At 38.2% G+C, this 25131-nt stretch overlaps 3 protein-coding genes across 6 annotated transcripts; all 3 read left to right on the top strand.

Annotated features, from left to right (window-relative positions):
* The first annotated feature begins 2106 nt into the window (after positions 1-2106).
* On the top strand, positions 2107-4140 carry LOC103415873 (protein ALP1-like). Its single transcript, XM_008354153.4, has one exon. The coding sequence runs from the start codon at positions 2444-2446 to the stop codon at positions 3980-3982; it is 1539 nt and encodes a 512-aa protein (XP_008352375.1). The 5' UTR covers positions 2107-2443; the 3' UTR covers positions 3983-4140.
* Positions 4141-6790: 2650 nt separating this feature from the next.
* On the top strand, positions 6791-12000 carry LOC103400835 (uncharacterized). Its single transcript, XM_008339513.4, has 13 exons — positions 6791-7087; positions 8274-8448; positions 8712-8795; positions 8942-9183; positions 9320-9563; positions 9743-9822; positions 9927-10011; positions 10294-10419; positions 10516-10629; positions 10749-10796; positions 11142-11226; positions 11366-11416; positions 11503-12000. The coding sequence occupies exons 1-13, from the start codon at positions 6906-6908 to the stop codon at positions 11592-11594; spliced, it is 1608 nt and encodes a 535-aa protein (XP_008337735.1). The 5' UTR covers positions 6791-6905; the 3' UTR covers positions 11595-12000.
* Positions 12001-13442: 1442 nt separating this feature from the next.
* LOC103400836 (uncharacterized) lies at positions 13443-23725 on the top strand. 4 transcript variants are annotated; one of them, XM_008339514.4, is made up of 16 exons: positions 13453-13796; positions 14114-14303; positions 15692-16206; positions 16284-16563; positions 17230-17528; positions 18640-18822; positions 19009-19764; positions 19876-19970; positions 20072-20131; positions 20216-20304; positions 20471-21034; positions 21252-21326; positions 21505-21575; positions 21657-21714; positions 22003-22222; positions 22613-23725. In XM_008339514.4, exons 3-16 carry the CDS (start codon positions 15791-15793, stop codon positions 23326-23328), a joined length of 3882 nt encoding a protein of 1293 aa, XP_008337736.2. In that variant the 5' UTR covers positions 13453-13796; positions 14114-14303; positions 15692-15790; the 3' UTR covers positions 23329-23725. The 4 variants fall into 4 exon arrangements, with proteins under 4 accessions (XP_008337738.2, XP_008337736.2, XP_008337739.2 ...); XM_008339517.4 differs by having other exon boundaries at positions 13553-13796; positions 20081-20131; XM_008339516.4 differs by lacking the exon at positions 14114-14303 and having other exon boundaries at positions 13443-13796.
* The last annotated feature ends 1406 nt before the right edge of the window (positions 23726-25131 follow it).

A 25131-nucleotide genomic window follows, 5' to 3' on the forward strand; every position in this document is an offset into this window, starting at 1 on the left:
CTAAATTTAACAGTGACATGCATTTATTAGTTAAATGGCAAAAAAAAAAAATTACTGAATTTAGTTTTAATATAGTAGTTCTCAGACATATCGGAGTGTAGCCAAGTTGGCTAGAAAAATGTACTTCCTCTTTTGTAAATGAGTAATGCTAGGTAAATGAACTTTTTAGACCAAATTTATAAATCATGTGATGTGTCATTGATAGTAAATAAGCACATTAATCAATACTTAATAATCCAATTATCAACATTCACGTTATATGGATTACAAATTTTAATTTAAATAGTTAGTCTCCCTAGCATTGCTCTTTGTAAATATCTTATTCTCCTTCATTCATAAATTAGAATTGGGTAGTGCTATCCACCCATCCATTTTTTTTAAATTTATTATCATTAAGGGGATGAAAAGAGTTTAAAACTATTACAATAAATTAGGAGAGGAGAAGTTTCAAACCTGGAACATATTGGTAGAAACACAACATCCTATCCATTGGTGATGTAAGAGGAGCCAATGGGTCTTGGGAAGACGATGGAGATAGAAACCAGGGGAGTCACTCAACCAACTGCATCAATTAGAATATTGGACCACTTGCAAACATACTTATTTCTACTTCTTACATAGCACTCTCAATTTTCAGTCGTTGGATCGAATAAATTGAAGATCAACGATAAAAAAATAATAAAGATATGTGAAAAAATAAAAATAGATGTGTAAATAGCAATTTTAGTTAGAATATCGCTTTATAAAAAACAAGATAGCTCCCTGTTTCACTTACTGGTAGTTGTTTTTAATGGTTCGAAATTGTTGGTTGTAAATAAAAGAGAAGTTGACTAAAACAATCTCAAATAAAAGTAAAAAGTGAAAGTAAATTGTGAGGTAGGGTTTCATTAGAATGGATCGAAAATCCTTTTGTGTCAGTACTAATTCGTGCAGATGACGTTTTAACGGCACCGTAATAACGCTCATTTATAGTACATTGTAAAAAGATGATGGTTGATGGTTTTGTCCTTTAATTTTAGGATAATTCGGTTCCCAACCCTCAATCTTTTGAAATTAATCCCTTTAAACTTTTAATACGAAATAACTAGTTTGTCCCTTTAAATTTTAATTTATTTATGTTAAACACTTTTTTAACCACCACCAAATGTCATATTTAATAACTAAACCCACTCATCATCATTTTTTTTAAGCTCTCAAACCTAGTATTTTCCATTATTGAACGAATCTAAACATGAAATCGTCTCTTGAGTATCCAAATGAGGCACAGGTTGATAATTTTTTTATTTCTCATCAAATTTTTAGATTCAGACACCATGATAAACGCCTAACTAAAAATAGAGGATGTTCGGTGCAAAATCCCTATGGATATAACATTAATATTCATCATTTATCCACGTCAATTTTTTTGGCTTAGTTAATTAAATTTTCACGTTACATCAAACTTCCCTAAAAAAAAAAAATTAAAACCCAATCTTGAGTACATTTACTCGATACCTCATCGCTTGCAAATGATTACATGTAGTGAGCGTTTACTGAATAGTTTAGTTGGAAGCCTTCCTTTGCGCAAAAGATTCAAATTTTCTCACAATCCCTAATGGCTTGCAAATGATTACATGTATTCAGAGTTTAGTTTATAACATTTTTGCTTTTACCGTTACAAATTCCATAAAATATTAATACCGTAAAACAAAAGATCCAAAACAGTTTACTGCAAACCTTCTTTGGCGCAAAACAATTAAACTATTTTCATATTCATTGCTTGCGGATGATCACACGTGTATTCAAAGTTCTCTCAATAACCCTACTAATTTTACCGTTACGAATTCTATAAATATACGTACAACAAAACCTGAACAATTTAATTCAAAAACCTTCTTTGGCGCGAAACATTCAAATTCACTCGATGCCTCATCGTTAGCTTGTAAACGACTACAGTCATTCAAAGTTTACGAACTAGCTTTTCACAGATTTCATTGAGAAGGAAAACTCTGAAGCATATCCAAAACACAAAATAGTGAATCTTTGGGGGAGCTTTTTGGCAACAAAAGTCATTTAGCAATTGAGTACAAGCAAAGTCACTATTTCACTTATTCTCCCTCTTTTTCCCTCTTTCCTTCTTCCTTCCCCCAAAACGAAACTTCCCCATTTCCTTCCCTCCCCACTTCCAAATTCCCAACGTCAATACAAAAAACCACCGTCCCCCCAAAATCCCAACCGCGTAAAAGCACTCGTCCAAAAAGGTCAAGTCTCAGTCAAAAGGTCCCCCACTCCGCGTTCACACCTGCATACACGCCTCGCACAGATATAAATATGCCTCCCCTCCAGTTCAACTCCTCCAGCCGACATCTCCATATCTACCAGTTCACCTCCAAGCTCGAAATTCAAGTTCACACAGGCATTTCATCAAACACCTTTCATCCCACCACCAAAGTTCAGACCTTTCATGGAAATTACTCCGTTCCCATTACTTAGTCAAGAAGATGACTCCCATTTCTATACCCTGTTGTCTGACATGGACGAATTCGACATAAATGGCGGGAATCACACCCTGAAGAAGCGGAGAAAGGACGATGGAAACAACCATGGTGGCGGCGCTGGAGCTGCTCCGGGGGCAATGAGCGACATACTTGCCTCGCTGATTCTGCTGGACGAGGAGGAGAAGCTGGAGCAGGAGAGCTACTTGGTCGAAGCCCAGCAGGAAAGATCGATGCTTGAAGATAATCACAGGCAGAAGACTCGAGCTATGGAGGAGTACTACTCTGATATTCAGCAGCACCATTCTCAATCCGACGAATCGGACCTGTCTAGGGCGAAACGGAGTCGACAGTCCGCTTCCGCTGCGGCCGCTGCTGCAGCTGAGGCCTCCGCGGCCGGTCCGGACCCGAGTTCGAGTGCTATGATCCCGGGTCCGCACCGGAGGCTTTGGGTGAAGGACAGGCCCAAGGTGTGGTGGGAGAATTTGGGCCGCCCAGACGTTTCGGAGGAGGAGTTTCGAAAAGCTTTTCGGATGAGCAAGGGGACGTTCGACATGATCTGCGCGGAGCTGGAGTCGGCGGTTTTTAAGAAGAACACAATGCTGCGCGAGGCAATTCCGGTGCGCCAACGCGTGGCGGTGTGCATATATCGGCTTGCCACCGGGGAGCCGCTCCGGGAGGTTTCGAGACGTTTCGGGCTGGGAATCTCCACCTGCCACAAGCTGGTTCTGGAAGTTTGCGTTGCCATCAAGACTGTCTTGATGCACAAGTTTCTCCAGTGGCCGGACGAGGGCAGGATGCAGGAGATCAAGGAGGAGTTCGAGGCCACTTCCGGAATTCCAAATGTTGCTGGGTCTATGTACACCACCCACATATCAATTATTGCTCCAAAGGTGAATGTGGCTGCGTATTTCAACAAGCGGCACACGGAACGCAACCAGAAAACTTCGTATTCGGTCACGGTTCAAGGGATTGTCGATCCGAGAGGCGTTTTCACCGACGTTTGCATCGGCTGGCCGGGTTCGATGCCGGACGATCAGGTGCTGGAGAAGTCTGCATTGTTCCAGAGAGCAAACAGAGGACTCTTGAAGGATGTGTGGGTTGTGGGAAATGCTGGGTTTCCACTGATGGATTGGGTGCTGGTTCCTTACACCCACCAGAACTTGACGTGGACCCAGCACGCATTCAATGAGAAAATCGGAGAAGTGGAAGGGGTGGCTAAAGATGCATTTGCAAAGCTCAAAGGGAGGTGGTCTTGCTTGCAGAAGAGGACTGAGATCAAGCTGCAGGACTTGCCTGTTGTGCTTGGGGCTTGCTGTGTTTTGCACAATATTTGTGCAATGAGGAATGATGAGCTCGATCCCGAGTTCGAGTTCGAGCTCTTCGACGATTTGGCAACGCCGGAAAATAGTCTGAGGTCGGCGGGATCGGTGCAGGCGAGGGATCATATTGCTCATAATTTGTTGCACCATGGCCTTGCTGCAGGCACCGGTTCTGGTTTTCTATAGGGGGGGTTTTGAGTTCAGCTTTTGTTCTAGTCATATTATAGAGTAAAAGATGATACAGAGATATATGTAGTTTGGCTTTGTTTAGCTTTGTGTATATAAGCATTTACCCACCTTCTGTCTATTTATCCATTCTAAATATATTTCCTTCTTTTTTGCTATCTGAAATTCTAAATCTGATTTTGAAGTTTGAGCGACCATAAGACTAGCTGAGACCTTTTATTACGTTGTTGAAGGTGAAATCTGTCGTATCACTAAATGTATATCATTGTGATTGTGCTTCTTTCCCTCTGATTATGAAATTTGAGCGACTATAAAGCTAGTCAAGATTTTCATTTATGATTCATTGCCGAAGAGATATTTGTCGTGTCACCAGACACCAACTGACATTTTTAATTATGTTGTCGACGGAAAAGTTGATGTATCACTAGTTGTATATAACTTTGTACCTATCTCTTTAAGATGCACGTTTGAGCAATATAATTAGATAAGATTCTTGATTATGTTATTGAAGAGGAAATATGTCATATCACAAATTGTATATAATTGTGCACCTATCTCTTTTACTCGAAAGTTTGAATAACTATAATCCTACTCAAAATTTTCAAATTAGGTTGTCAAGAGACAATTTCTTGTATCACCGGTTGTATACAACCTCACATCTTTCATGTCACGTGCTTGATCACTTATGTTACCAATTGTGTACAACATTGCATCCTTCTCGTATTGTGCTCAGCTGTTCATGTTTCGAGAGATAGACACAGAAAAAAAAATCCAATGGAAGATAAGTAAGATTCTTCCCGTTGTCAATCATGTAACTTTTACTTCTTGGCCATATCAGGCTATTAAACTAGGCAGGCCCCAAAATACCAAGTTCCACAGAATTTGTGATGGCGCATCATAAATTCCTAATTTTCAACCTTACAATCTCTTTTGCAGTCATAGGTTTTATCAACTCTTTGTCCAACAAACTGATTGCAACGCGGTTTCCCCTACTTTGTCACAACAACAATTATGGTTTGTGTTGCTCCGCCCCCACTTTCCTCTCACCTTTGAACTATTTGCTTGCCTGGTCTCCTCTGCTCTTTGACTTTAACCAACTCTTTCTTGGCAAGTTGGCGTTGATGGGGGAGACTACAGGTCTATTTTATCAACTAATTAATCACCTTCACTAGATTTTTCTAATTTCCATTAGTCTTGTTTCGGGTAGAATCGGCTTTGTAACCGGTTGTTTGTTCACTTATATCGTGATGAGAAAGACAAAGATATCAACCGTGGATCGGTAAGAGTTTCTGCTTGTAGTTTAGGGAGTGGTGGAAACCTTGTTGTGAGATGTTTTTGGCCAGTTGGATTTTTGCTAGTCTGCATTTTGAAGTCGATTTACAATATCTGAGTCTTTCAATACATTTGCAGCAATCTAACAGAGCTTCTCTGTTTTTGCTTGATTATCATTTACTGAAGAGAAGATTATCATTAAGAAAGTAAAATCTATAAAACTAATTATAAACATGGTAACATCAAGGCACAAGTAGATTTTTCTCTCTAATTCGGAAATTAATTTGGTGTCTCAGGTGTATACACTTTTGTGTCGATCTTTCTCCTCACTTACGTAATCAAGTTGATGAGCGAGATGACACATAGAGACAAAGGTGTATACATTCCTTTTGTGATGAAACAGATAGAGATGGAGATGGTGTGTACATTTCTTCCGTGATGATATAGATAGAGACAGATGTGTACACATTCCTTCCGTGGTGATATAGATAGACACAAAGGTGTATACATCCCTCTCATGATAATACAAATAGAGACAAATGTGTATACATTTCTTTTGTGATGTTACAAATAGACACAAAAGTGCATAAATGCCTCTCGTGAGGACGCAAACAGAGAAAAAAGTGCAATACATTCCTTTCATGACAAACATATAAACACAAATGTGCATACATTTCTCCCGTGACGATACAGATAGACACAAAGGTGTATACATTCCTTCTGTGACAATACAGATAGACATAAAAGTATATACATTTCCCCCGTGATGATACAGATAGACAAAAATATGTATACATTCCTCCACAATGATACAGATCGACACAAAAGTATACATTCCACCTGTAAAGACAAATACATATGAACGGACACGCATATACATCCTTGACATGCAAGTTATAACATTTTGGAAGCATTTCCATTACCTCCCCTAATTCATGAACCATCATGTTTTCCTTTTATTAAATGACTCTCATCAAGAAAGTTCATTGCACCTGCAAAATGTTTGGTTTCAAATTCTACTCTGGCAATCTCCAACCATATTGACAGATTGGATTTCTTTCATTAGTGAGGCAGCAGATAAGACTACGACAGCTAAAAACTGTGCAGATTTAGTCTTTCACTTCGAAACCTGCCTACCAACAACTGTGAAACATTTGATTTCCATTTTTAGAAATTTCTCAAGTGCATCTTTTCACACGTGAATTTTTCTTTTCGAGACTTTCACATATGGAAATCTTGTGCTGCCATTGCAGCATTAAGAACATGAATTTACAAATCACTTTCTAAGTATATGACTAATTATAATTTTTTTTTCTTTCCAAAATATGATTATTTGTCAATTAAGGAATAAAATTTGGTTAATTCCTTTTGTTTAATATAAAGAGAATATATTTAGTTGTAACATGCTGTACCACCTGAGAAATGCCACCCAAGAGAGTCCAACTGTAGGAACCCAGGAACAGCCAACTGGACATGGACACGTGTCAGACAGACAAATTAGACGTTGGTGGAGAGAAATATAAAAATTGGTTGTAGAAGCTGTTTTTGGAGGGGTCTCGTATTCTCATTCGTCCCGGGGTTTTCGCTTCGTTGTCACTCGTCACAATCATCCAAATTTCTCAAGCCATAGAGAGAGGTAGAGAGGGAGAGGATGGAGAACCATAAGCAGATGGAGAGGGACGAGGCGGGGCCCATGGCGGTGGAGGCGGCGGAGGAGGAGGAGAACGGGCAGGTGGGGTCCAGCCTGACCCTGGAGAGGGTGGCTGCGGCAAAGCAGTTCATAGAGAGCCACTACAAGGCTCAGATGAAGCACATCCAGGACCGTAAACAGAGGTAGGGAAAAAAGACATTTCCTTTTGTTGAATTTACTGTTTTTAAGGATCTTTCTGTCTTGCCCAGTTCTTGTTTTTGCAATTTCAGCTGGTGTTTTTGCGATCAGAATTGTTTTTTATTCTGGGTATTTGATTTTTTTCTTTTGTTTGGAATGGAAAGCCTTGATTTTCCTGAGAAATGACGGTGTTTCTTTGACTGCCCTGGAATTGCATTCCTGGAAAGAGTTGGAATTTGATTGGTTTTTTGGGAAATGGGGTTCATTGGAAATTCCCAAATCATTGTGCTTTTGGAATGCATATGCTTTCATGAAGTGGAAGTAAATATTGTTAAGTTATGCTTATCACCAAGTCGAATTGTGTTTAGATTTTTTCTACCAGGGGAGCTAATGATGATAGCAACCTTATAAGGAATATCAAACATGATAAGATGTTGGGTGCTGATTTTGCAGAATGACATTTGCAAATTAGTAAAGAACTGCATAGTGATGAATAATTATAGTTTTGAGGCTTCGTAATTATATAATCCGCAAATCCTTAGTTGGAAAAGTATTTTGTTATTGGTTTGTTATGACTTTAATCACCTTAGAAGAACTAAACTGGGTGCAACTGTGAACAAATTGAGAAAGATATTTATTGTGCATTATTTGGCAGTTGACTGTGTGATTGAGCCCCTTTGGTTTAGCAATAAGCGAGAGACATGTTTCATAACATAAAATGGGTGGTGGTTGTCATTGGTTCTTTATGGATTGTTTGGATTGTTTCTCGTTTGTGTTTTTTTCATGCCATTCCATCAGGTATAATTTGTGTTAATATTTCAACTTGTGCATGGTAGAGTCACTGGAAGAGACTGCTGAAAAAGCTAAAATGTTGAGTTCTTAGGCAATAGAATCGCCTGTTAATATGGTTATTTCTGCAGTGTTTTTCATCAATGTTATCTTTAATGCCTGGTCTGTTCTGTTTCCAGTGTCCATTATGGCAGTTTTACTTCAAACACTGTTGCATTCATGCCACATAAACTTTATATCGCTAGTGCTGAATATGTTCTTGTTTTTTTATATGTTTTTAGAGTCCACTAGTTGTGATGTGCCTCCACCACTGGTAATTAAAGTGAAATTGGCAATGGTTAGAGGATAAAGGTTCTGTCATTGATCTTGATATGTGCCCTCAAATGTGTTCATTGTTTCCAGGCGCTCGGTGCTGGAAAAGAAGTTGGCATCTGAACATGTACCAGAGGAGGAACAGATCAATTTGTTGAAGGATTTGGAGCGCACAGAGACTCAATACATTCGCCTTAAAAGGCACAAGATTTGTGTAGATGATTTTGACCTTTTGGCCATAATTGGGAGAGGGGCCTTCGGAGAGGTAGATATATGCATCTCTTATAACTTGCATGGGTGCTAGGTTTAAAAGATTTTTATTTTCCTTTTCAACTTATTAATATACAGAGAAAGTGAGTATAAGCTTGTTTCTGTTACCCTTGACCTCGAGTTGTTTACTGTTACAGTATGCTGATTACTTCTAAAACAAATATGATGGTTATTTGTTTCATTTTCTTTGTTGTAGTTTTTTTCTTTGGTTTATGTTTGATAATTTCTTGATACAATATTTCTATTAATATTTTGCAGGTTAGACTGTGCCGGGAGAAGAAATCTGGCAATATTTACGCCATGAAAAAGTTGAAGAAGTCAGAAATGCTCAGTAGGGGGCAGGTAATTATATTGCACATCAAGAATTGATTTAATTTTAACCTCTTTTACCTTAAGGGAAAGAGAAACTTCGATTTAAGGTTCTCAAATTTTCATCCATTACTTCTAGTGTAAATCTTGTACTCACTGGTTGTCTATCCACAATGTAGGTTGAACATGTTAGAGCTGAAAGGAATTTGCTTGCAGAGGTTGCCAGTCATTGCATTGTGAAACTTTACTATTCCTTTCAAGATGCTGAATACTTGTATCTAGTCATGGAATATCTACCTGGTGGTGACATGATGACTTTGCTTATCAGAGAAGAGTCTTTGACTGAAACTATTGCTAGATTTTACATTGCGCAATGTGTTCTGGCCATAGAATCTATTCACAAACATAACTACATTCACAGGTTGGTTTATCCTTTTGGTCACAGGCTTGCCAACATTGGAAGCTGCATTCTGTTAAAGTTTGTTATATTAATAAATGGTACATCAAGATAACATAATGTAACTCTTGCATTTGCTACGTCTATGTTTTTTTTTCAGAGACATAAAACCAGACAATCTTCTGTTAGACAAAAATGGTCACATGAAGCTTTCTGATTTTGGTCTTTGCAAGCCTCTTGATTGCTCAAATTTATCTTCCATAAATGAAAATGAAGTGCTTGATGATGAGAACCTGCATGAGACAATGGATATTGATGAATCCTTCCCAGAAACCAAAAATGGGAGGCGCTGGAAAAGCCCGCTTGAGCAACTTCAGCATTGGCAGATAAACAGGAGAAAATTGGTAGTCAAATGATCCTTTCCTTTATATTCTAATGTGGAATTTCACCTCTCTTACAGTCTTACTCTTAGATTCTTGACTGGATAAAGTGCAAGCAACAAACATTTGCTATTTGTATATAATTAACACTTTGTAGATTTAAGATGCAATGTTTAATGCCATTTCCTTTGTTTCAATGGTAGGCATTTTCTACAGTTGGAACTCCAGATTACATCGCTCCAGAGGTATTGTTGAAGAAAGGATACGGCATGGAGTGTGACTGGTGAGTCCATGATGTTGGAGCATTATTGGATTGTTATAGTAGCTAAAATATGTGTGAGCAAGTTCGTTTGTGAATTCTATTTCTCACCCAATTCCTGCTTGTAGGTGGTCACTTGGTGCAATAATGTATGAGATGCTGGTTGGTTATCCTCCATTTTACTCTGATGATCCAGTCACAACATGCAGAAAGGTTACGTAGTCAGCATATATTTTGCTTATATTTTCTGATTCAAGTGTATACTATCTCATAGTTTTCATTGTTGCATGGTTTTCACAATAATTAGACTGCAGTAAGATTAATTTCAACATAACTCGCCAGGTTGCGTTTGTCTCACATGTTTTTCTCAAGAAAGTTGAATTTACAAATTGTTTCTGAAGCAGTAACATTTGCGGAGTTCTACATTTCTTACTGAAGTTTTATTGATATATTCATATCTCGTGCATAACCTGACATATGGAAGAATGTATGCAGATTGTACATTGGAAAAATCACTTGAAATTTCCTGTCGAGGCAAGGTTGACACCTGAAGCAAAGGATCTGATTGGTAGGTTCCTTTGCGATGTTGAAAATAGACTTTGTAGAGCAGACCAAATTAAGGTATTTCCCCTCTATTTCCGATGACTTTTATGGTTTTACCCTCACATTGTTACGCCATTCTTAATGAAATAAGTCCTCGTATTTTAAATGGATCAGGCTCATCCTTGGTTTAGAGATATTGCATGGGACAGACTTTACGAGACGGAGGCAGCATTTAAACCAGAGGTCAATGATGAACTTGATACTCAAAACTTTATGAAGTATGATGAGGTAAGGTGTCAAATATACTCCTGTTGGCTTACTGCTCACGAAAACATCCAACCTATACTAGTCGCTAGTAGTGAGGTACTGGATTGTGCCTTTGTGTCTAAAATTCAACTGTGCTGCAGGTGGATCCACCAGCACCTGGAAGAACTGGATCTGGACCAATGAGAAAGGTATGTTTCTCATAGCCAAAAGAGAACGGAGACTTAAAGTGGCGCAATGTCAATTCATAATCTGGTGATGGCTTTTGTAATGTAAACGTGTAAAAGGGTACATTTTGACATACTAGATTAATAAAACAAATTTTCTTTATATTTTTGGGGGTTTGAACTTATCTAAAATATCAACTAATCTTTTTTTGGAGGCCCAGTGTGCTTATTTTCATGATCTTGTATGAAGGAACATTTTTACTCTTGGAGAAGGGAAAACACGGAAAGAAAATTTGTGTTATATTAGTTTTGATTTATGTAAAGTAGTTTCCGTGACACTTTGTGCTTGTTCTGTATCTTTCTTTGCAGACGTTGTTGACTCCTAAAGATCTCAGTTTTGTTGGCTACACATACAAGAATTTTGAGGCTGTCAAAGGGTTGCATCATTCATCTGGTATGCATTGTACCGCAGTACAATTTTCTTCACATCTCTTTTTGCCTTTGTCTTTCTATGCGCAATATGCTACCAAGTTTTAATTTAATGAGCAACTTCATCTGCTAAATTTCCTGGATTATGCTCATTACTGTTACAGATCTAAAGAGAAGTACATCGCTGAACCGGACATCTGTTGACTCTTCTCAAAGTAATAAATCCTGGCCCGAACTGGTCTCATTGACTGTAAATTTTGTTTGTAATGTGCCTGTAATAATTGACTGTGTACCTGTCCAGGTGATTCTGTACTGGACTACTCCACTAAGTATTCCTCGTACGACATGGAAGCTCAGGTACTTGCTGCATCAGAGGATGTCATGTCAGAGTGACTCGTAGCATCTAGTATGACAGGCGGATAGAGCCCTTCTAGGAACATGCTGGGCGCACCTGCTTGTTTTTTCCGGTTAGGTTTTCACCCACATGATCAACACAGTTGACAGCTACATCTTGCAGAACAGTGTACAGTAGTAATGTTGAAGACGCTTCAAGATGACCCGTTGGATGGGTTGGTTTTGTAGGAGTAGTACTAGTAGATCTTGAGAGCTTTTTGTATCCCAGTAGGTGTGAGAGTTTTGTCAAGGTCTTGGCTACCCAGGTTGGCATTCAAAATGTGCCTTCACTTGTGGCAGTTTTTGATCTTTCTTCTCTTGATTGTCTATAGAAAATTATGGTTGCCGAAACATGAAAAAACTGAGGTTTTGAGTCCTAAATTTGAGGATGTTATTGATGTTGAAATCTTATAGTCCCATATCTTCCCAATACTTATATCTCTTATTTCATATAAAATTGATTGCAGCTGAGTGCAGTTTGGCTTCTTTATGCCCTTTTTTTTTCCTTTCTAGGAAACCTCGACGGTACGAGAGAAAAACTTTTCCCCTGTCCTCAATATATAACTTTTTTTTTTACCAAATCGTAGATAACCAAGATTCAATACAACAATCGCCACCAAAAGGCTTTTCTTTTGGAACAAAACAAACCACCAGACTAATGCAAAGAGTGGCGGGAACTGACAAGGTGGCTGAGTTCCAAATTTTTTGCATGTTGCCACATATTTTAACGTTTTCATTTGAATTCATATGATTAGTTTGACACATAGCAATCCAAGCGTCCTTGTTTCATGCAAGTCCTCCATTGCATGACACGGTTAGATAGGAAGAGTGACATGCGAAGCAAACATCAAACGTTGTTTCTTGTCACGTTGTAATGGTCGGATGGCACAGCCTATCGCGAGTTAAAGGGACTCGTGCTTTATTTAGTTTAGGACAATTTAAAGTCCAAATGAATCTGAACTGCCCCTTTACTTCTTGTACGAATGAATGAAAAAAGAACATTTCCTATGCTAAACTACTCTGACATTGTTTTGCAACGATTTGAAACGTTTTTGTCTGTTTTGTTGTAATTAGATGTCCCGATCATTTTTCATGTTGAACTACTTTGGGCGGTGTAAGGATAATTTTAAAGCGATAAAATACAGTAAGCAGTGATGGTGAAACTGCATATTTTACCATTTGAAGGGGGATGTACCAATGAAACCAAATAAGAAAATTTGTCCAAAACTAGGTAAACATTTTAATGATATTACTATAAAGATTAGAGAGGTCGCACTTGGTGCGATGGCAAGTGCCTTCGCCCATGAGCGGTAGGTCTCGGGTTCGAGACTTGGGAGCAGCCTCTCCATAAATGGGGGTAAGGCTAGCCGACATTCACCTCTCCCAGACCCTGCGTAAAACGGGAGCCTTGTGCACTGGGTACGACCTTTTTTTTACTATAAAGATTAGGATATGAAATTTTAGTTTACCTTTTGTGTAACAACAACAAATCAACTTAAATTATAATAAATGCACAAACATCTCAATCCTAAATCGTACGGAAAAACCCGTACATATTGTGTAACATTGGTTATACGTGTTATATTTTGATACTCTCTGACACTATGTGATGTGCTATTAATTCGAGCGAAACATATACTGTAACGTTTTTAGTTAACCATCACTCAATCAACATCATGATCGAAAACCAAAATTACATCACTTTTTTTAACTGAAAAAACTTGATTTTAATTATATCTTTTCATAAATTAATATTTTGTTTCTTCAAATTGCTCAATAATTGTCGCTTCCTAAATTGTAAATTCATCCCATGTGCCTATATGTATATATATAAACCTACAAACAATCATACATGCATATATTATTACATATATGTTTACATACATTCATTGAAAACTCTCTGTAGCTGTTTTGACAACATCATTGTTCCCAAATTACCCCCGCCCAACGCCCACTTTAACTCATCGGTAAAACGAAACATGGGTATGACAGTAATTTAACCGTCCCCCATTTCCATTGCCGATCAAAACACAGGGTTCTTCTTCGTCCTCCTTGGCTTTGTACGAACCTTCGATTTCGAGCTCGGAACTCTAATTAGAACCCTTGGAATATTCGATTCCGGACGTATCGACGAATCCCCAAATCAAAGAATCGCGCTTGCTTGGCCGCCAATTGGACATCATTGTCTCCGATTTTTGAAAGGTATAAGATTTGAATTCTGAACTTCGGTTTCGATTTAGTTTTGCTTGATTTAAGTTCTGTGTGTCGAATTTTGGGTTTAATTTTTGAAGTGTGATTGAAGGTTTGTAATGCTTAATTTATCTAGGGTTTCGTGCATTCAACTTTTAGGGTTTCCATTTTCTATCTGCGAAATTTTCTTGGGGTTTTTAAGGTTTTATTTATTTATTATTGAAGTGAAATTATAGATAAATTTGAGCTTGGAAAGCAATGAAGCTCAAAAATCTTAAGAGTAGACCAAAATTTGAAAATTTTATGTGACCGAGTATCTGTTTTGACAGGTACATTTTGTTGATTAGAATGGAGAATAATTGAAGACATATTAGGAAATAGTTGTCTCGTTGAGTGAAATTTTAGCGCGAAAGGCATTGAACTTACGAATCATACATCAGCTGGAATAATCCGCCTCCGAAAAAAGTGTAGTCAGGGAATTTTTTATTTCCAAAGAAGGGAAGATGATAAATGTAAAAGGTACCTATGGTGACTACATTGTCACTTCGAGATAGCTGTACTGATTTAATTATCTCAAGTTTTTTTTTTAAGGTTAAATAGAATGATGAGTCGATTTTGATTATTCTAAGATCATGACGAATGTTAATTGAGCCATCATATGGGTGTTGGTGATATCATGTGTTGTTCCATTTAGTTTGTTCATTAACTTAGTTACTATTTATTGGTCAATGAGCTGCTTATGGAGGGTCAACCGGAACTTCGAAACTCATAATTAAATGGTATCAGCAATGACTTCATTTAAATGTTAGCTGATATGATTTTCCTTAGATCTTTGGTGTGTTCTTATCCTAATGAACATTAGTATCAAACTGTGGAAGTACAGGGATAGACCTGGGAGGAGTTTGACTAAAGGATAATCTTTCTAGTGATTGTTTGATTGGGTAACTAAGGAGTTACCTGGAGAAGCCATACCTCAAGAAGCTTAACCAAATCATTGTCAAACTCCCAGGAATGGAATATTACCCCAGTACAGTAAATTGTGCATGGTTGAAGTTAGAATGCTTTCTATTTACTGTCAACTTATCTGATTCTGCTAGTCTAGTTTTTAAATTTATTTTTTTGTGTGTAAGTGTTTGATCTCCTTCTAAAAAGTTAATTCTTGAGTACAAGGTAGTAATTGTCTTTGGTATATATGTAACATGTCAAGTTTTGTGCATGAATTTATTGATCTTAATCAAATATCATTGTGTTGATCGGAATAATGTTAACATTAATGGAGCTGCACCCCATAATGATATTCTTAGGTTTCGGTTCCTGTGCAAAATTCTCATATGGCATACACATCAGTTGCATTTATTTTTGTTCACTGTGTGTCCGGTTTATGATGGTCTCATGGTTTCTCGGCTAATTGCTTGGTTGCTTATATATTAGGATATGTTGATAAACCTTCTCGTGTGGGTTGCTTCGCCAATTTGCTTTTATGAATTTGCTTTTATGGATGTAACAAGATTGAACTTCTAATGTAAGGCTTAATTTCTTTCCTTCTTCCTTTTGGATTGTGGAGCTTGCAAGATTGTTTTAATCCTTTATGTTTAGGTTAGTAGTCTGTGGACCAGTACTCTGAAATTAAATGTACTCTTACTTTTAACTGTGATCTTTTCGACTTGTTTTACCCTTGAACGAAGAAATCCACAATAAATGTTCTGTATGGTTTATGCATCTCAGTCCAGTTTCTTGTTTATACTTTTCGCAATTGGCTACTTCGTGTTATGTTTCCCATCGTTCTTTCTTTTATATCAGTATTAAGGATTTAAAATGACTACCCATCCTATGATAGTTGAAATCATTAGTTTGGAAAAAAAGAACAGGGATTTGGCTTCTTATCTTATGATCCTTATCTGTTTCAGGTGAGAGTTTGGGTTTTATGTGCTGTTGCGCCCTGTCATTGTCATGCACCTCTGTATTTTATGGCTTTGTGATACGGATAGAGTGTGGAAATTGATGCAATGGCAACTTCTAGCAAGTTTGATCTCTCGTCTGGTAGCCCGGATAGACCATTATACACCAGTGGACAGCGAGGATCCCACATAGCTACTGCATTGGATAGATCTGGTAGCTTTCGTGAAAGCATTGAAAATCCAATTTTATCTTCACTTCCAAACATGTCAAGAAGCACGTCTGCAATAACACAAGGAGATGTAACGAACTTCTTCCAGTGTTTGCGCTTTGATCAAAAGTTGGTTGCTCCAGAGCACAAGTCTGGCAGACAAGGGGACTTGAAAAGATTTGTGAGTGTCGCTCTTAACGTTTCACCTGATGAATCTCCATCTGCTTCAGTAAAAGGAAAGTTGCTACCATCTCCTATTCCGGAGGAAATAAAACGAGTTAAGGCTGGTCTGCGTGAAAGCTCTATTAAGGCCAGGTATATTTGTGTATATTTTACAGTTTGGTTTGTAGTTGTAACTTTTAACTACTGCATGACATCAAATAATTTTACAGGGAACGTGTAAAAACTTTCAATGAATACTTATCTGCGTTCAACAAGGTTTTCCCAAGCGTACCATCTAAGAAGAGATCAAGAACAGAAGGCTTTTCTAATGAACGTTCTAGTTCAGTGTTATCGAGTGATCGGTCAGTCCTGGGGACAAATATGGGCAAGATTGGTATTCAGAGTCATACTGTCACTGGTGGTTTCGAACTTGAGCAGCAAAAGTCTGAAGAAAGGACTAAGAACTCTATCCCGAACAAACGCACTCGTACTGCTTTGGTGGATATGAGGGTTTGTATTTTGGAAAAATTCTGCTACATTTGCTTTCTTCACTCGCCTTGTTCGTATAATAATAATTATAATAGTAGTAATATCTTGAGTACTGTAATGAATGTTTTGTTTAGAATTAGCTTCTAGGAACTGTTGTAGTTGTGGTTCTGACTAAACTGCATTTTGTCTAAAGATTCCTTAGAAATCATCGTAAGCTGTTTTGATTACTGTATTTTGCTACTGGGTTTATGGGCTTATTCGGATGGTTAACCTTGATCTAATATGGAACTTCTTCCACTTAAATATCACTTTGAAATGTCATGCATGGGAAGATTTCTTTACTTGAATGAGTGGGGACATGGTATTGAAAGTTAGTTTGTTTTTGTGCGTTTTAGTAGGTTTTGATATGTCGTCTACTTCTTTTTCATTTTTCTCGGAATTGTAGTGCATACATGATTGCATATAATTATGATTATGCATGCTAGTTAGCACTGTTTTATTGTTCTCAAGCTGTGGACTGTGTTGCACATTGCATTGGTTTTTTGTGCTTTTAATCATGTGCATCCCACCTGGTAATCCATGCAAGTTTGATTGATAATGTCTGTTGTGATCTTTAAGTTCCACTATTAGTATTTGCTGCATTGTAACTCCTCTAAGGGAAGACTGACATAATTATGATAACTGTAGATGGATGTGCGGAGTACTTCTCTTGTGCGGCCATCCTTGATTGTAGACAGGGATAGGGAAATGCTGAGGCTTGCAAGTAGTGGTGCAGTTCAGGGAGAGGATCGAAATTTATCTAATAGTGTTGATGGCTGGGAAAAGTCAAAAATGAAGAAGAAGCGTTCTGGGATAAAGCCAGATGCTTCTCCAAGTATGGTATCCAGTAAACCAATTGATGGCTACCGTGAAACTAAACAGGGAATGCAGCAGAGGCCTGTGAATGATGTGCGTTCAAGGTCAAATATTGACTCCCATGGGTTCAGGTAGGACTTCTTAAATAACAATTTGCTCTTCCCATAAGGACAGACTGCCTAAAATATTGTATCCCTCCATGTTTTAGGTTAATTTGATAGGCATTTTCGCAGTATTTAGATTTTTATTTCTAAAAGGAACTTGGAACAAGTAATTCCTTTTAGGTCAACTTACTGGTAAAAAAGTCTCAGTGATTTTCAATGCTAACAAACTTATGCTTATTGTTTATATACTTCCACTGAGGATCCGTAGTGGATGTAGTAGCTCTTTAAACGTTGTGCAAGTTATTGTTTGTCACCATTCAATCACCATTTCTGTATTGAAGTTGCACAACATATGTAGAATTTAAAAGTGCCAAGGTTGTATTTTATGCACCTAATGGTTATGCAAATATCAGGTTTAATTTTACACTTTTTTTTTCCACTATCTCTATTTGGATATTGATGATAAGAGAGAACTTGTAGACACAACTTGACAGCACCCTCTAAAGTTGTAAAAGGGTAGGATGAATCAGAAAAAAGAATGACACCTAATTGTATGGTTAAGTTGTTTTTGTTCCCATATGTAAAATGCATACTATTTCTTCCTTTTCATGTTTCCATTTGAGTTGTATTGTCCAATTATTTATGGAAAACATGTTAATATTTTTCGGTCAAATGAGGAAAAAAATGTTAGTGCATGATATGAAAATACTCACAATTCTCTGAATCTTAAAAACCATGTTTAGATATTCTGGGAAAATTATGCCTTTTATCTGATGATAAAAAGGGTGATGTGCTTGGTGTTAACAATTGCCCAAAGGATATCTGTATCATTGTGGAGTCCTTTGTCTACCAGTAGTGATTGTTTAAACTTCTGCGATTATTGACTAGAATGAACCCCATGATTGGAGCTGGAATGGATAACCCAGGACTCTCTTCTGGGCTTTCAACTCATAGTACAGAGAGCGAAAGGTTTTTTCTGTCATATGAAAACTTTTTCTAAATTGGGTGACTTGAGGGATCAATCTTCTTGTTGTTGACATGTTATTTCATTGAAATTTTGCATATTTATTTTATGTTGATGATTTCTTTTTGTGATATACTGCCTGAGAGGAAATGCTAACACCTTGTATTTTTATAGGCCAGGAGTCACTAATGGAGTTGTTGGAGTCGGAAAGTCAGACGGAATCTTGCAACCAACTGGCTTGGGCTTTCGTTCATCCATCCCTAAGACTGAACCAGACAACCCTTCCCTTATCACTGATAAGAGAGATCGCCCTATTGGTACAGATAAGGAAAGGGCGAACCACAGAGCTGTTAATAAGTAAGCATATCATCCATAGTATTTTCTTGTGTGGTTATCTTTTGGAGTGGTGTTCTGGTGGTTGTTAAGGTCCTAAAACTGCTTATATTGATCTATACCTCAGTTCCTCCTATTTACTTACTAATTTGTGTTTTTTCCTCCATAAGACTGCGTTGATGTCTTTCTTTTATACTGTATTTCTTTCAGGGCAAGTGTCCGTGATGATTTCAATTCAGTGAGTCCTACCTCAAGCACAAAGATGAATGCTTCTGTTCGGGCTCCACGATCAGGCTCAGGTGTGGCACCCAAGTTGTCCCCAGTTGTTAATCGAGCAAATGTTCCTAATGATTGGGAAATTTCTCATTGTACGAACAAGCCCCCTGCTGCCGTTGGAGCTAACAATCGCAAACGCATGTCATCAGCACGATCTTCATCTCCACCTGTTGCTCAATGGGCTGGCCAGAGACCACAAAAGATCTCCCGTACTGCAAGGCGATCAAATTTTGTTCCTATTGTTTCAAGTAATGAGGAAACCACTCCTATGGATAGTCCATCTGATGTTACTGGTAGTGACATTGGGCTGGGATTTACCAAACGCCTGCCTGGAAGTTCTACTCAGCAGGTTAAGTTAAAAGCTGATCCTTTGTCTTCTGCTGCACTATCCGAAAGCGAGGAGTCGGGAGCTGCTGAGATTAAATCCAGAGATAAAGGCAAAAAGACTGATGAGATAGATGAGAAAGTTGGACAGAATGTTCAAAAGGTGTCCACTCTGGTCTTGCCATCAAGAAAGAATAAGCTGGTTACTGGGGAAGACCTTGGAGATGGTGTTCGGAGGCAAGGGAGGACAGGGCGAGGTTTTGGTTCCACAAGGACTCTCATGCCAATGACGGTTGAGAAGGTTGGAAATGTTGGAACAGCAAAACAGCTAAGAAGTTCCAGACTTGGTTTTGACAAGAGTGAAAGGTTTAAATATTGTACTTCTGTATACTTTTCTGACTGTCAAATGATATCCTGTTTATTCTGAACAGTTAGTATTTGGGATTGACTCATATTTAAATATAACTTGTTACACAGCAAGGCAGGCCGACCGCCAACTAGGAGACTCTCTGATCGAAAGCCCTATACACGTCAAAAGCACACAGCAATCAATGCAGCGGCAGATTTTGTCGGTAGGGAAACTTTTAAATTTCTCAAGGAATAATTTTTTGACTTTATCTTTGTTTACTTTAGTGTTTTTGTTCCTTATTCACTCTTGTTTCAATTTCCTAAGTTGGATCAGGTGATGGTCATGAAGAGCTTTTGGCTGCTGCAAATGCTGTTGTTAATTCTGGTGCCTTTCTCATTGATAACTTTTGTTTTTATCCTATTCCAACATTTAATTTTTGTTGAATTAATAGTTCTATTATTGCTGCAGCTCGTTGCTTCTCCAGTACATTTTGGACGCAAATGGAGCCATATTTTAGTTTGCTATCTGATGCCGACATAGCTTTCCTGAAGCAACAGGTGATAGCCTGCTTTAATTAGGGGGGACAAAGGAATATATGTTATTATTTTCTTGAAAAATGATGTCTGTAAACACTGTCATTTCACAGAGATGTTTTACTTGGCATTTATATTCAAGAGTCAGCAATGGATAATGAGGACTTCTAATTTTCTATTGATTTACCAGGGCAACATTGAATCTTATGTGACAACTCCAGCTCAAGTTCCTTCTAGTGTAGATGGTAGCACTACTGTTGCTAATGGGCATGAAAGAGTTGAATGTGAACCAAGGAGAGGTGACTTTCGTCCAGAACAATTTGTGCCAGGAACTGGAGATCATGCTGCAATTCCCCTCTGTCAGAGACTCTTAGCAGCGTTGATTGCAGAGGAGGATTCTAGCAGTGTAAATGAAGACCTTACATTTGATTCATATGGAGTTGATTTCGATCTGGATGCAGAGGTGGAATCCAATGGTTTGGATTATCAATCACAAGATAACATTCAGTTTGCTGGGCATACTGCTTTTAATGGTTATAGGATTACTGGGAAACCAGAATATGATGAGCCAGGTGTAGTGGGCATCCCAAACAAAGCAATCAATTCAGACTTTGATCATTCGCGAAATGGTTTCCTTTCAGACCCAGCAGTGATGCCTGGACTGTCGTGTTCAGAATTTCAGTATGGTAACATGTCGTTTGATGAAAAACTTCTCCTGGAGGTTCAAAGTGTTGGAATTTTTCCTGAACTAGAGGTATGCTTCTAGAAGACACTAGTTTTACTTTCTTTGGTTTTACTTGACGTATCATAACAAGCTTTTCCTTTTGAAGCTTTTTTTTTTTTTCCTTTTCCTTCTGCTGATGGGGTTAGAAGTGCATCGCTCCTTTTATGCTGAAATGTTTCAGAATTATATATTTTATCCTGTAATATGGTTTATTAATTATACATGTTTTTGCATAATCTTTGTCAAGCCTGATATGACACAGACGGCGGATGAAGGAATTGATGAGGAAATCAGGAAACTAGAGGAGAAGCACCATGAACAGGTATTTTCATATATAGAATGACTCTGTATTATAATGAATTGTGGAATGGATATGGATAGGAGGAGCTTAAAGAAATTAATCGTTTTGGATGTATTGGAACAGTTTTTAGTTGCTGCGCATTTGATTTTGTTATGAACTCTGTTGTTAAGGTTTCCATTTTTTTTTTCCTATGTACCAGGTCTCAATGAAGAAAGGCTTGCTTGATAGACTGATGAGGTCTGCCTCCATAGCAGAAGAATTCCGAGAAAAGTAATTAATCCTTTATCCTGTGGTTATTTTGCTTAACCTTCTGTTCATAATGATATAACGATTCAATTTGGTTTCCTATAGGGAGCTTGAACAGCGTGCCCTTGACAAACTTGTTGGAATGGCTTACGAAAAGTATATGGTAATTTCTTTGACCTTTCATCGTCATATTTTCTTGCCATGCAATTACTCCTTGTAAGGTTTTCAGGTTGCAAATTTAGGTGTAGTAACTGAGGCCTAGAGCTGTAACGTCTAACTTATCCATAAGATCCATAAAAATAAAGACTGTTTCTTCGGATGGCCCTCTACTGCCCTTTACTGTCAAAGCTCTTGCTTGCTATCTTTTAGTTCTTATTAGTATTGGATGTAGCTCTGATTTATTTGTCAAAGTTCTGGCTTGCTGTCTTTAACATATATATTTTTGTGATAGAATTCTTGGGGTCCTAATGCTACTGGTGGGAAAAGCTCCAGTAATAAAATGGCCAAGCAAGCTTCCTTAGCATTTGTTAAGCGGACATTAGACCGATGTCATGAATTTGAAAAGACAGGGAAAAGCTGTTTCAGTGAACCCTTATATAGGGATATACTTCTTTCTGGCACGGGACAAGCAGAGGCTATTGCAGAGGGTGGTAGTGCCTCCAGAGTTTCCGGTATTTCTTCTTGTGCCTCTGAATTAATATTTGTGAATGTGCTTTCTGTTCCATTATCTTCCGATGCATTTTCTTCTATTACTTGTGTAATCAATTAGAGGTCGCACTTGGTGTGATGGCAAGTGCCTTCGCCCATGAGCGGTAGGTCTCGGGTTCGAGACTTGGGAGCAGCCTCTCCATAAATGGGGGTAAGGCTAGCCGACATTCACCTCTCCCAGACCCTGCGTAAAGCGGGAGCCTTGTGCACTGGGTACGACCTTTTTTACTTGTGTAATCAATTGCATAAAGGGATGAAGGACTCTGCACTCTGGATATTTTCTTCCCTTTCTTTTTCATTCTCTATTGATTGAAGTGTCATTTTTTATATATTTGTTATTATCTCTTCTGCAGCTTCCATGGGTTCCCAGCCAAGCCATTCACAGTTTAGTCAGAATGCGGATAATCTTAATGTCATCCCTTCAGATGTGCTTCAACCTTTAAATAACTTAACTGAACAAACTGCTGGTAGAGAAGAGACGTGGTCCAACAGGGTCAAGAAGAGGGAATTATCACTTGATGCCGTAGGGAATAATATTGGAACTTCAAATGCTGCATCGGGTATGGGAGGTTCTTTAACGAGCAGTGCAAAAGGAAAGAGGAGTGAGAGGGATAGAGATGGAAAAGGGCACAACAGGGAGGTGCAGTCTAGAAATGGAACTACAAAAAGTGGTCGGCCAGCGGTATCTAATGTCAAGGGGGAAAGAAAGTCAAAGACGAAGCCTAAGCAGAAAACTCAACTATCTATTTCAGTGAATGGCCTCCTTGGCAAGCCATCAGAGCAACCTAAACCAGCATTGCCATCTGGATCAAAGTCAGGTGAAATGACTACCAGTAACAATGCCAAGGATAAGGATGAGTTTGCCATGGATGTAATGGAGGACCCCATTGACCTGTCTCACCTGCAATTACCGGGAATGGATGTATTGGGTGGCCCTGATGATATTGATGGCCAAGGACAGGATTTGGGTTCGTGGTTGAATATCGATGATGACAATTTACAAGATCATGATTTTATGGGTCTTGAAATTCCAATGGATGACCTCTCAGACTTAAATATGATGGTTTGAAGTTTTCTCTGTATAGTCTTGTTCATTATACTATTGACAAATGAAACAAAATTACTGTTTCAAGAAATGACCAGTGATAAGAATAGTCATTGGACTATCCACAGTCCCCGCTACACATGCATAGTCGTTTGGCTATCGGTCCACAGTTAGGTTATATAGATTCTTTTGTAGACTCCTGCACAAGTTTAATTTTGAGTGAACCTTTCGGATGTTTTGGATTTTGCTCTTGTATTAAGTTGGTGTCTTTGACTGTAAAGATCTTTTTGTTCAAGGCACCAGTTAGTATGGCTTAGTGATTATATCTTAGCAAACAGTGTATCCTGCCTGTAGCGTTCAGAGAACAACGCTCTCTTGTACATACATTTTATTTTCCTAATAAAATCAGCTCTTAATTTAATGTATTATTCTCTAGCTGACAAACTCATTATTTGAGGTTTGGCCTTCTGTATCTGTATTGGTTTATGATTGTTCCACAGATATCTTCGGAGAATGCCCCTTTGAGGTTCCAGTCTTCTCTAACACAGTTTCCGGCACACTTTATTACTTTTGGAGAGTATACCGACAAGCCTTACTGATGGTATAAAAGTTTCCTTCCCCATTTTTGTTATGCTTCTAATCGGACATCATTTTCTGTAGATTTCAATTCAGTAGACTGGGTATACCTTTTTGATATGATATACTGTACCTGGAGATATGCTTAGATGAACTTCAAGAGAAGTGCTCTTGTGGACCTTGATTTCAGACAGCTGAGGTAAGTCTTTACTCCTAAGATTTCTTTGCTTTTGCACCGCATTGGTGCTCATCTTGTTCGAGGTTTATTGCTTTATCATCTCAAATATGATGCTTGGCTCACTCCTCCAGGCTTGCGTTATGCCTTGCGCTTACTTGATTCTGGTTTTATTTAGTTTGAACTTTGAAACTTGAAATGTGTTTATACCTTGTGTTTACTTCATTCCCTACACATTCAATTATTGTGAGTGAATTTAAGAATTCAAAACCCAAATTAATGTTTAATTGTCTCCCAGTGCTTCCATTATCCGATCTTTTTTGGTGTTTCGTTGATGTAGATAGTAATTATTGTGTTGGAAGGGGAATAGTAAAAGCTTTTAACGAGATAGAGTTTTTATTTTTATTTTTGACGTTGTTCTCAAGTTTCATATAGCTGACACAAAACCAAGCACAATGGCGTTCTAGGATTCATATAGCCGACCCCACTTAGTGGGAAAAGGCTTTGTTGTTGTTGTTGTTGTTGTAGACGTTGTTCTCAGGTTTGAATCTGGTAGTGTCTCTGTTTCCTGAATCATGTTGATTTGTGGCCTAGTTTCCTTTGCAAGGTGGCTCATTTCTTGTTCCCATCTTACTGATATGTGCGCTTGTGCTGCAGCCCTGTGGTTCCCCCCTTATATAAAACATTAGGATGATCAGAGATATGTAAAGTAGAGATCATTGAGTCTAATATGCAGTTCTTCAGTAGATGGTTTTCTAGGCGACGCTTCATACGTGTCGCTTGTGCGTTTCGGCCTCCAAAAGTATCTTAGTTTAGCAGTATCATACCCATGGTGTATTCTACAGTCGGGAACCTTTGATTTATACTGTTTCAGTTGTTGAAGGGACTTGATCGAATTCTTATTTCGTCAACCCTATCATTCTATCCGAAAATTGAAAGTTTTACTTGCATGCTTATGGCCAGGTTTTCAGATATCAGAAAGGTAACATGGGGTGGAGATGAAGCACTAATGTTTCATCCACCCATGTTCTTCCCGGTTGGGTCCATTGGCCGATTACTTTTGGCATCGGGCCTTG

The sequence above is a fragment of the Malus domestica genome, chromosome 15 (genome assembly GCF_042453785.1).
Source record: "Malus domestica chromosome 15, GDT2T_hap1".
NCBI lineage: Eukaryota > Viridiplantae > Streptophyta > Magnoliopsida > Rosales > Rosaceae > Malus > Malus domestica.